General features: G+C 39.8%; 1 protein-coding gene across 4 annotated transcripts in view; it reads right to left on the bottom strand.

The window, feature by feature from the left end:
* CFI (complement factor I) overlaps window positions 1-13,182 on the bottom strand; it is a 790,564-nt gene that overhangs the window by 698,661 nt on the left and 78,721 nt on the right. For all 4 annotated transcript variants that reach the window (XM_044062133.1, XM_044062135.1, XM_044062134.1 and 1 more), the window contains exon 2: window positions 1,864-1,938. In XM_044062133.1, the coding sequence (XP_043918068.1) occupies window positions 1,864-1,938 (75 nt within the window). The remainder of the gene's footprint in view (window positions 1-1,863; window positions 1,939-13,182) is intronic.

Here is a 13,182-nt window from a genome sequence, read left to right as displayed (position 1 = left end):
CATTATCAACACAAATACCCTGGAACAGATAGTGCACACTCCAACCAGACCATTAAACATGTTGCATCTAGTACTTAGCAACATGCCCCCCCCCCCCCAAGTCACATCCTCATTGATAACATCGGACCACAAAGCTGTCTCTCTCAAAATAAAAATCAACCCAGAAAATCCAACTAAGTCCATAACAGTTGGGAACCTTTCTAAAGCAAACTAATCCTATTAAGCAGGACCACTTGGGGTACTCCTCAACAATTGCCTCCAAACAAATTATGTACCAGGTGAATGGAGGAGCAGAATGGTCATCTGTCTTCATAAGGCTGGCTCGTCATCTGACGCCGAGAACTACAGAACCATCAGACTGAGAAGTCTAATATGCAAACCCATGGAATTAATTGCTATGGGAATGATCAGCCAGGACATTAATAATCTACATAAAGAAAAATCCGTGGTATCCCTCTAAGTTTCAGAAAAGCCATTATGCAATCCATACTGGGTCAAAAACAAACCAAGCAGAACCTTCACAGTGTGGACGGTATGAAGTTCACTCCTTAAAATATGTCATCACCCAGTTCACTAATAAAGTTCGAACTTTAAAATACATACTACAAAATAATAAAATAGGAGGTAGTCCACAGTTGAGATAAAAATGGAATATCCTTTATTGAAAAGGATATCTTGGTGAACATCCTTGGGGATATGGTAAGAGCGAAGGGCAGAGCTCTAAACTGATAATGATTGGCTCCCGAATGGCAACATAGAAATCTCCTTAAATGTTTCTCTATCTTTATGTGATAACATGCTTCCTTGAGATCTATTGAACACATCTAAGTGTCCTTCCTCAACAGAGGTAAAATGGACTGACTTATGACTATCAGTCCTCAAACGCTTCCAATATAAGAAAACAGAGTCTGGGTAACATAAAGGTATTGCTGCTCAGTACTAGAAGGCTTAACAAAAACTCTTCTCCATACAAGAACTACTTGTCATTGATAAAATTATTACAGAGAACTGGTTCAGGACCATTTAGAGCACCTTAGCAGTGTAGGGAATTCAACTCCTACCATGCGTTCAGGTCCAACTTACTAGATGAAGGCTAAAAAGGTGGTGGTATCTCCATATTCATAAAAAACACATCACACTAGTTAAATAAAATAACAATCTGTAAATCCTCCATCTCAAACTTTCTTTTAACAAAGCCCATTATCGCATCATGGCTAACTCTAGGACCACTTCTATATTCCCTCAGCCTATAACTCCTACCTAAATAGTATGGAGTCTCTAGGCACTAAGCCAAACACCATTCCTCAAGGGGATTTATACTACCCCTTCAATAACTAGGAAAAGCACACATCCTCTAACATCTGTACCCAGAAATGTCTGGACTTCATCAATACAAAATCTCTGGATCTCTTAGTCCGCACCCCAACCAGTGATGACAAAATCCTGGATATGGTCCTCACCGGTATAGGACAGCTCTGTTTCCTACCACCATCCCTTGTCAAATTGCACTAAACATCAGTCACATTTATGTTAAGACTGAAGACAGAAGCATCCTCCAACATTTTGGTATTCAGGCCGTCAGTAACAATCACACACACAACAGTGACAATCTCTCATACACACACACACACACACACACACACACACACACACACACACACACACACACACACACAAAGAGTTATATATTGCTATTAACACTCATACATATTTCAAGTCTGAATATTACATATTTACAGGTACCACATTTGACAAGTGTCACATGACGGTGACCCCTCCTGAATGAACACTGAACCTACTCAGCTCTTGAACACCTCCTGCTTGGTGCACGTAGTGAGACCAGAACTGGTGTTTGTTCTTTACCTTCACAGCTGGCAGGTTTTCACTTCTGATGTCTTCTGGAGCATGTTTCTCTGGGATAACATCCTGTTCTTCCCCCTACATTTGCAAAAACAACATTAAAGAAAAATATATTAATAAAACTGGAGGAGTGTATTCAGCATTATTATGTACATATGTTTTTATTTATTTTTATAAAATCATGTACATGTGTTTTTATTTATTTTTATAAAATCAACAGGAATGTTGTACACCTGCAAAAAAAGTATATACAAATTTGTTATACATACAGATTTACAGAATATGCTAAAAAGCCTGACGTCCATAAACTCTTAAGAACTGATAGATGATTTCATAACGTGCAGTATCGTGGTTACATCTCCTACAGGCTACGAAACACAAGTACTTGCCAGGGCAAGTAGTCAAAGAAAATAAAGCAAGGGAGGAGAAAATGATGGTGGTTATCATTGATAACCTTGATCTACCTGAAGCAGACTGGTGTATACCTTCACTAGTTAAAGTGATTAGATTGACTGAGGTCTTCATCATGGGAGGACACCAGCAAAATGTATTGCAGGGAACCATAAAAAGGGAAAGTCAGTCTTGTTTATTCTATGGGATTAGGTAAAAGCTCAGGTCTCAAATAGTGTAGCAATGGGCATGCAGCAGTATGAATTCCACTGGATATATAAAAAAGACCAAGATGGTCATGAAAGAATAGAAACTGGCAGCCAACATAGTACTTTCCTATGAACCTATGAACAATGGATACACACTAATATCAAGACTTATTAGCTCCTGAAACAGAATGGGCTATGCACATTATGAAACATGGGAGCTCATCCTTCAGATGAGATGTTAAACCAAGGTCCCATCTGCTTGAATTGGTGGTAGCTCTAGTGGATGTAAAAGATCCCACAGCACCTATCGAAAACAGTAGAGGAAGTTCCCTGATTCCCTGGCCATATTTCCCAATGAAGTATAAATACCACCTTAGGTCTCCTCTGAAAATAGGCTTCTAGCCAAGTGGTACTAACAGGATCAATAAAGGATAAATAATAAAAAAAAACATTAATAAAATAAAGAGGGATTCATGAAGGTGGCAGGAAATCAAAAGAAGAAAAGGAACTATGAAAAAATAAGAATTTTGGCAAGGAAAAGAGGTTAAAAGTATAGTCAAGGAAAACAGAGAAAGACAGACCGACTTACAAGGGACATGATGGCAATTCCAAAGGAAGATGAAAGAAGATACAAAAAAATGGAGTCTTTTGGAATGATGTATGGAGAAGGGAATAGGTAACAAAGTGCATTAGCAAGGTGAAAGGTTAGATTGAGAGAAAGATAATGGTAGGAATTTAAGCAGAAAAGATGACATTCTTCAGGCATCTATAGAGGGAAGAAAAAAGGCAGTGAGGGAAACTGGTGAGTTAGTATGAGTGAGACAAAGGCATAAAGTGACCATAGAAGAGACAAACCTTCAAAATGAATATTAAAATAATTTTTCACCAAGGAAGCAGACTGGAAGATGCAAGACTGAGAAGGCCATACAGTGATGGGGAAGGATAGATAGATGGAGATATAATAACAAAAGAGATGGAAAGGCAATGAGGAAGATAATAAGGCTCAGTGACCAGGTGGAATTCCTACCAAGAAGCTCAGAACAGAGCTTTTAGCATTATAGTAAAGCTTATAACAGACCTTTTCAACAGTTACCTTGGAGAGATGATGGCCCACTGAGACTGGAATCATGTAGCAGCAGTGATTATCTACAGTAACACAGTTATCCTGACCTTAGTGGTATGTAAAACTCCAAAAACTGTCACCCGAGGAGTCCCCCAGGGTTCAGTACTGTGAACTGTCCTGTCCATATACTTCTCTGAAGTAAAATCTAATACCAAAGGCTCAGGATGACTAAATTTGCAGATGACTGAAAGCTAGAAGCAGTCATTGTATCCCAGATTGACATAGCCATCCTGCAGGAAGGTTTGACCCAAACAACCCGTGCCAAAATTATGGACTGAAACTAAATACCAAAATATGCATTATTGTATCCTTTGGGAAACCATCTTCCTTTGGGGACGACCACATTGACAATACGACCCTAAGATTTGACCCAGTTGTTCAGGATTTGGATATTTATGTGGCCAGTAACTTAACATTTCACAAATATATGTCCACTGTCATAAGAAAGTCATTGTATACTGCCCAACTTATAAACAAAGGGACTGTGATAAGATCTAAAAATGTCATTGTCTCCCTTTACTCAGCTCTCATTAGGCAAATCATTGAGTATAATGCCCCCTTTGGCATGCAACAACTGGAACGCTCACAAAGGCAACTTACTAAAAGGACACAAGGCCTAAACAATAGGTTCTAAATGAACCAACTCAAAGACTTGTCACCATACTTGGTATCCTATAGACTGAGAAGAGGTCACCTCTGTCTAGCTGACAAGGCATCCACTGACCCAATACTGATCAGCAAGTCAAATGGCATTGGAAATACTTGGTCTAGGGATCTAAACCTCTTCTGCAAAATCAACAGAACTGTTTAGAGGGAAATGTATGTCTTGTATTGGATACCACTGCTCTGAAACAGACTCCACATCCATGTAAAACACCCTCATACCTGCCTATATTGAAGTACCACTTGGATCTATGGATAGGTAACAGAAATTTAACCCAGAATTGACTTCTATATTATTAAATGACAGATAAAGCTCCTTAATGCTTTATCCTACACATGGGTCCCCTCATATTATCTATGGCATGATCCCAGTTATTCTCACTATGGTTAATATTAAATTATCGACCATGAGATGAGTGAGTCTAATCTAACACCAAATGGGATAGGTTCATTCAAGTACCAAAATGGAATGGGACCAGGCCTAAAATGGCCCGCAAGGTCAGCCAACATAGTACTTTGCTATGAACTTAAGAAAAATGAATACATACTAAGATGAAGGCTAACTAGCTTCCTGAAACAGAATTGACTGTATAGTGAATTCTAGGATGGTTTCACAGCAATAAAATCTAGTTAGATTTGTCTGATTCAGTTTCAAAACTGATTTTCTAGGGAAGTAAACAAAGGCATTCTGCAAAGCAAAGCATTTAGCTAAATCATAAACAGTAGGCTTCTTATAAAATGAAGAGGAATGGAAAGTAAAAATCAGCAGGGAATTGTTAGAGAACAGGAAAGAAGAGATAATTGTAAGTGGTAAAAAAATGTTGAGTTTGAAATGTGGGCAGTGCTGTTCCATAGCTATTGGCCCTTGAACCACCTCTATTTAATGAGTCTGTCTTGAACCTTATACAATACATGCAAAACTGGACATCTTCTTCTGTGGATGTCTTCAAAATTGGAGAACTGGTGACAAATAAGTGGTTAAATATAAGTAAGGGTTTTTGAACAATTAATGCATAACCAGAGAGATGGTAGCTTCATTTCAACCATTTCAAGAGACAACCCAGGGGCAACATAAACAGTCAGAGGAGATAGGCTGAAAAAGCTTGAAGAAAAGAGGGACCTAGGATTATCATTAAGGAAAACCTGAATCACCCGGGACAGTGTGAAGGCATAACAAATATTGTGAAGCATAGCTAGTGGAGTATAATCCCAATAATAAGAAATAAGGCCACTTTATCAGGCACTTCTAACATCACAGTTAAAGTGCTGTGTGCAGTTCTGTAGGTATTATAAGGCAAGGAAAGGCACAGTGCTGGAAAGGGTAAAGAAAAAAGATTACTAAGGTGGTTTTGAGGACTGAAGGTGTAACGCATGAGGGCCCTGGGATAGCGAATAGGTTACACACTAAGGGCAGGGAAGAGGGGTCATGATCAGCAGATCAACAGAAGAGTTTCATCTTGATATGAAAACCTACCCTTTACAGGCCGGATGTCCGACAAATGTAACTAATTACTAGAATGGGTGATGAAAGCAAATACAGTTAAAGTTTAAGGCATATAGGGGCTCCCAAAGGGCTTGGAACAGAAGGGAGCAGCTGACATAAGTTAGTTATAGTAGTATGCAAGACAAGAAAAACAAAGTGTCCTTCTGCTAACCTACTTGTTATGTTGTGTTAATGGATTTGAAAGAGAAGATTATACAAGACAGATAAATTAAAGCTGGAAAGAAGTAGGACAGAGCAGAGTTACACAGACGGGGAAGGCAGGGGCATAGAACCAAAGCAATAACAGAGCTGGGCTAGGGAAATAAGTGGAAAAGAAAATAGTGTGGTAGTTTATGCAGTGTAGGAGAAAAAAGAGAATAATATCTAAAGAACAATGTAGAGACGACTAAATGGAGCAAGCTAAAATGCTTCCCAGCACCTGACATCTAGAAAGACAAATAATTAGCTTATAAGCAAATTAAACAGCAACACTTTTCTGCTACATGAGGAGCCAGACTAACAACCCCTGAGGTGTGTGTTAGCAAGACAAACAGTGCACAGCATGAATGCATTTAAAGCAAAGAGATGACTAGTTTTAAAGAAGTAAGCAGAGGCAGTAGGGATGGAAGAGACTGGAAGGAAATATATCCATTAGATATTACAGCTATGGGTCAGCAGATTAGATACATGGCTTCTGTGAGTAGGGAGGGTTTAGTTTTTAATAGAATAATTACATAAAGACAAGGTTATGGAGAGAATTCATAAAAATAAGGATTTGGATCAGTCTGCTATGGAAAAGATGGTCTAGTAAAGAGGACATTATAGTATCTTAGTAGGTTCTAGAAGAAGACAGACGGCAAGAATATAAGAGGAGAATAGGAAAACATGGGCAGAGGTGGTTATGGGAGGAACCGTAGAAACAAGGGAGGCAGGCACAGAGAAGAAAGTTAAGTAAATAAGAAAGCTGCTGAGGCTCAGCTGGAGAGAGAGAGAGAGAGAGAGAGAGAGAGAGAGAGGAGTGAGTGGTAACTATGATTGAAGGAAGCAGAGGCATATCCCTGGCTGTGTCCTACATGAACTCAGGCATGAGCGCTCAGCTCCATTAGACACCCTATTTAAACAAAGCCAGAGCACCGGCTTCATCCCAGCTGAATGGAAAACAGCCACTGTCATCCCACTACACAAAGGTGGAGTGCCCACTGACCCAGGCAATTATAGGCCCATCAGCCTTACTAGTCTGATCTGCAAGGCCATGGAACACATTATCATGGACCTTATAAACAAGGAAATTGGCAACCTCCAAATACTTGACCCCACAATGGGAGATCATGCCTGTTAAACTTGGTCAACATCTTCAAAACAGTCACCAAAACAATGGATGAAGGGAAGATGGTGCACACCACCTGACGTAGCCAAAGCCTTCAACACTATTCCCCACTCGGGCATAAAATATAAACTCTCCCAGTTAGGCATCAACCCGTATGTTACCAGATGGGTAGCTAACTGGCTCACTGATAGAATCCACTCAGTAAAAATAGGGGAAGCCACCTCTAGTAGTAGACCTGTAATGAGCCGAGTACCCCAAGGATCGGTCTTGGAGCCTCTACTGTTTGGTATATACTTTTTTGAGGTGCAAGCCAAAACCAGTGATCTGTGGCTGACAAAGTTTGCAGATGACTGCAGGCTGGGTGCTGTCTTAAATTCCCCTAGTGATGTGAACATCCTCCAAGAGGGCCTTACCCAAACTAATGACTGGTGCCAGAAGCATGGCCTCAGACTGAATGCCAAGAAATGCATCCTTATCCCCTTTGGGGAAAAATGGTGTCCCCACTAATTATCACATTAATAACAATGTAGTAAGCACGCAATTAGTGGGACTTGGGTACCCAGGTTGATAGCAACCTGACTTTTGACCACCACGTTGCCCCTGTTATATGGAAAGCATTCTACATGGCCCACCTCATAAGTAAGGGTATTTCATCCAGGAACAAAAAGGTCATAACATCCCTGTACACCTCCCTTATCAGACCCTTATCGAATACAATGACCCCTTTCATATGTACCTTGCCAGGCACATGCAGCAGCTGGAAAATCCACAGAGGCTCCTGACCAGGAAAATTCAGGGTGTCAAACACCTATCCTATGCAGATAGGCTAAAAGCCCTGTCCCTCTACTCAGTCTCATACAGACTGCTCAGAGGTGACCTGTGTTTGGCATACAAGGCCATCTCAGACCCAGCCTTGATGGAGTTGCTGCATATCCATAAGTCAAACTCCACTCACACAACCCACACGCAAGGCCTCAACCTGGTGTGTGACATTAATAGAACTTGTCAGCAGAATAGATTTGTGTCCCAAAGACTCCCCCATGTGTGAAATACACTCTCTCTCCACATCAAGCAGAGTACCTCACTAGTCTTCTTTAACAGGAAACTGGATGACTGGATGGGAAACATGAAACACAACCCTGGATCCCACTTCTGTCCCTGCTGGACAGGGGAAACAGGTGCTTACTTTGTCGGAACATGGGTAAAATTCTTGGCTAGGCTTATAATGGCCTCTGGGCCAATAGCCTAGTATCATCCTATGAACCTATAACTTATGATAAGGGCTCAGAAGTGTAGTGGGAGTGCAGATGACTAACTTAAAGGATGGTGGATGATGGTGCCAACATACAGAAAAAGAGGAAGTGCGAGAGAAATGAGGAGAGCAGGGGGGTAGTCTCTTGAAATCTAAACAGGAGAAGCACAACTAATAAACCTGGGCAGCAGCACACAAATGAGAAGTGGCAATCACACTGAACAGCCTAGAAGAAGCAGGATGAATAGGCTGGAATGAATAGGATGGATGGCAAAGAAGAGTAAAGAACTGGACTGGGATTAGGATGGGCATGCAGGTGACTAGAGTCTTAGTCATCATGGCCATCAGGTGTGCAGGAAAGCCAGAGAGGACCCTTGCAACCAAAAAGCTGTACCATGGCTGGCTTTAAGGATAAAGGGCAAAACACTGGCCGTTGCAGTCAAAATGGCATAAGGCTCCCTCACATCATGATACACGTAGGCACAAATAATCTTATCAGGTGGGAGACTGTAGGAGGCAGTGAGGCAGCTAGGAAATATAGGGGGTTTGAATGCAAGGTGACATTTTTTAAAAGTGCTACCTGTGCAAGCTGCCAGTATGGTTAGGAAATAGAGAAAATGATTGCATATACTATCCGAAGAAATTGACAAGGGTGCAGGGGTATGGGCTGGTGTAAGACAGCTATAGAGCCTAGCACAGAGAAGAATATAAACCACAGACAGACCTCATCTCATTATGGAAGGGCCAACATCATGGATGACTGGAATGGAAACATTAAGCTGCAGAGCTGTACCTCTATACAAAGTCTGGGACTGATAAACGGGACAAAAAGAGGAAATGAAGTATGGAAAGGTAAAAACGAGAACGAAGGGGAGGAATAGGAGAACATAACATAATACTGTGTAATGCAAGGAACACTGGAAATAAGATGGGGAGAGATGCACACCTTTTAAGTTGGCAAAGTAGGTATTTCTAGAGACTTGGGAAAATGAGAAGAGAAGCTTGGACATAGTGTCTATCTATGTATCTATGTATATGTGTATGCATGTGTGCGTATGTGCGTGCGTGTGTGCGTGTGTGCGTGCATGTGTGAGTGTATGCGTGTGTGTGTGTATAGATACATATATAGAGAGAGAGGGAGAGAGAAAGAGAGAGGAGGAGATAAACACACACACTCACAAACATTAACAAACACTCAGATTTGTGTACAGCATATGAATAATCAAGTGGTGGAATATAAATGGATCATTAGGCTTCCCTAATCATAACCCCTATAATGCTAATCCTCTTTTTCAGTGTCTCTATTTGTTCCTCCTATCCCAAGCTCACTTGAAGTCTTTAGCTTGACTGTATGTCACAGTCCTTTCATGTATGGCTTTCAGGATGCAAACACCATAGCTACAAGAAGTTCCTTTTCTGAATACAGGCATGATTCTTACATCTATCACACTTGTCCTCTTCTCTGTCTTCCATTAGTGCTGTCTCTTCCTCTTCTCTGAAGGTTTAAATTCATATCACATCTATCACTATTATTTATTTTGTTTTCTTAAAAGTATCTATGACTATCTTGGTCTTTCCTTCTTCATACTCCTGATCATACATCCTCCTGACCATCTTTGTAGCATTGTTCTCTGCACCATCAGCTTGCTGTCCATTTTTTTCTATCTGTCCATCAGAAATATGCAGATGCTTTACAAGAGTGTCATATCAATACATTATACAGGGAAAAAATTACATCTATTTTTCTTGACTCTGTCCTGTGCCCCTTTGACCAACAAATCCACAAACAGTCCTCATCAAAATGTTCTGCTCGCATGACTTATTCTGAGTTTAATGATCACTCACAGATTTGAACACCTCTCCCCCTTCCCCAAGGGACTTCAGCTGACCTTCATTAACTGGGAGATGCATAACACCTCTAACATGTATACCCAGAAATTTCTGGATTGCATCAATACAAACTCTTTGGATCTGTTAGTCTGCACTCCAACCAGTGATGATAAAATTCTGGAGTTGGTCCTCACCATAATAGGGCAGCTTTGTTCCCTATCAGCTGTAACACCATCCCTTGTCAAACTACACAATAAATCAGTCACATTTACATTAAGACTGAAGCCAGAAGCATCCTCCAACACTCTGGTATTTAGTGTCACTTCACCAGTGGCAATCTCTCACACACACACACACACACACACACACACACACACACACACACACACACACACACACACACACACACACACACGCACACACATGCACACACACACACACACACATACGCACACACACGCATGCACACACACAGACGCGTGTGCGAGCGCGCGCACACACACACACACACACACACACACGCACACACACACACACACACACACACAGGGGAGTTTTATGTTGCTATTAACACTCATAATTGTTTCAAATCTGTACATTACATATTAACAGGTATCCAATTTGACAAGTGTCACATGACGGTGACCCCTCCTGAATGAACACTGAACCTACTCATCTCTTGAACACCTCCTGCTTGGTGCACATAGTGAGACCAGAACTGATGTTTGTTCTTTACCGTTATAGCTGGCAGGGTTTCACTTCTGATGTCTTTTGGAGCATGTTTCTCTGGGATAAGTCCCTGCTCTTCTCCCTATATTTACAAAAACAATATTAAAGAAAAATATGAAACTGTAGGAGTGTATTCAGCATGCTTATGTAAGTCTTTGTTTTTTTTGTTTTTTGTTTTTTTGTATAATCCACGTGAAGGCTATACACATGCAGAAAAGTATATGCAGATTTGTTACACATACAGTTTTGCAGAGTATGTCAAAAAGGCTGATGTCCACAAATTTTTAAGACCTGGTAGATGAAATTAGTTTTCAGCAGTGAATATTACTTATAGGTGGGGACTGGAATTTGATTTACATCAGTGAAGATCTGTCGGGGGGGGGCAGAAGGGAAAATATAAAAAAGGAGGGTAGCTTCTTGAAGAAATGCATGAAAACATTTGGCATGGAATATGTCAATTCAGTAGTAGAAGTTCAGAGTGAATTTACATATTATTCCCCAAGATACAAAAATTGGGCTAGCCTAGACAGAACTTACATTTTTCAGGAACAAATGTTGATACACATCCAATAACTATTTCAGATCACATGCTAATAATAACTAGTAATACAATAAAAATGAGACACTGGTGCTTTCCTGTCTATCTGTGGAAAAGAGAGGAATTTAAGGAATGGGTAGTGGAAATAATTTGAGATTAATTAGAGAAGATATAAATTTCTTCTGAAAATATAGCTAGGGAGTGGGATAAAATTAAAGTGGAGTTTAAAAATAGGGTGGAGATAAAATAAAAAGAGATATGGTTAAGAAGTAGCCGGAATTATTCAGAGGAACTGGCAAATATTAAAGTATTATGGAACAGGGGGAGTCACCCAGAGCAAGAAAAGGAGCAATTGCAGAATGCTAAGCAGAAAATAAAGGATTACCTCAATAATATGCATGAATTTAGAAAGATCAGTGTTAAGCAACTGTTTTTTTGATAATAATGCCAAACCACAAAAACTTTTAGCGCAACAACTCAGGCAACAAAAAGTAGAAAGGGTTGTCTCCAAGCATAGGGAGCCTATAAAATGAAGATAACAAGAGATCCTGTAGAGGTACTAGAAATATTTCAGAACTTTTATGAAAGCCTGTATGAAGAAAAGAAATATGGAGATCAAGAAAATGTACAAATGGAAATGGTTATGGAAGAATTAAATATGCCAACGTTAGAGACAGATGAGGCTCAATTACTAGCAGTTAGGCTAGGAGGAGATGAGATCAAAATGGTGATGTATAACCAACCCTCAGGAGAGTCCCCAGGAATAGATAGTATTCCTGTGGAAGTTTGCAAGTTAGGAGGTAAAAAAATTGATAAAGATCTGGAAGGTTTTGTTTAACAGTATTTTAAAAGGAGGAGAAGTACCAACATCATGGAAGAAAGTGGTGATGGCTGTAATACCTAAAGAGGGTAAAGAATCATCAGCTCAAGCTTCACACAGACCCATTTCAATCTTAAACCATGATTATAAAGTGTTTATGTCTATAATGGATAAAAGAATGCCAAACGTGATGTAAAATTCATAGATATGAATCAATGTGGTTTTGTGGAGGGGATGCAAGCATTTGACAACATTAACAGAACGTTGATGATCCAGAGGGAAGCTGAATGTAAAATAATACCACTGCTATTGGTAGGTCTTGATGCAGAAAAAGTATTTGATAGAGCAAGCTGGGAGTGTACAAGCAGGGCAATGGAAGCATTTTCATTCCCTGATAAAAGTATAACGTTGATTAGGAGAATATATGAGGGATTGGAGACAAAAAATTAAAGTTGGTGGCTTCCTCTCAGATAATTTTTGTTTAAGCAGAGGAACCAGGCATGGGTGTCTTCTTTCCCCTTTGTTATTTGCATTATATTTAGACCCATTGGCAAATACTTTAAGAGGTATAGTTGTCAAGAAAAGATGGCTCTATTTGTAGATGATATTGTTTTATACATGATAAAACCAGAAAAAGGAAATTTCAGTGTTATGGAACATTTTAAGGCAGTTTCAAATCTTTTCGGGATACAAAATTAATTAAGCTAAAACAAAGGCGATAGCTATAAATCATGTATCCACACACAAATTGATTCAGTAATACCCATATTTACCAGGACATGATAAAATGAAATAATTAGGAGTATGGATTAAAAATGATTTTGGTACAGCAGCTAAGGATTTGTGGCAAGATACTAAACAAAAGATAATACAAAAACTGAGAAATTGGAAGCTTTGTTATATGGATATGGATATCAAGATACAAGCAGTTAAAACGTTTTTAGTCCCTTTAGTTTTA

Source organism: Protopterus annectens, chromosome 2.part1, assembly GCF_019279795.1.
Source record: "Protopterus annectens isolate FY-2018-M chromosome 2.part1, PAN1.0, whole genome shotgun sequence".
NCBI classification, from domain to species: domain Eukaryota; kingdom Metazoa; phylum Chordata; order Ceratodontiformes; family Protopteridae; genus Protopterus; species Protopterus annectens.
This window is presented reverse-complemented; position numbering and strand designations above follow the sequence as displayed.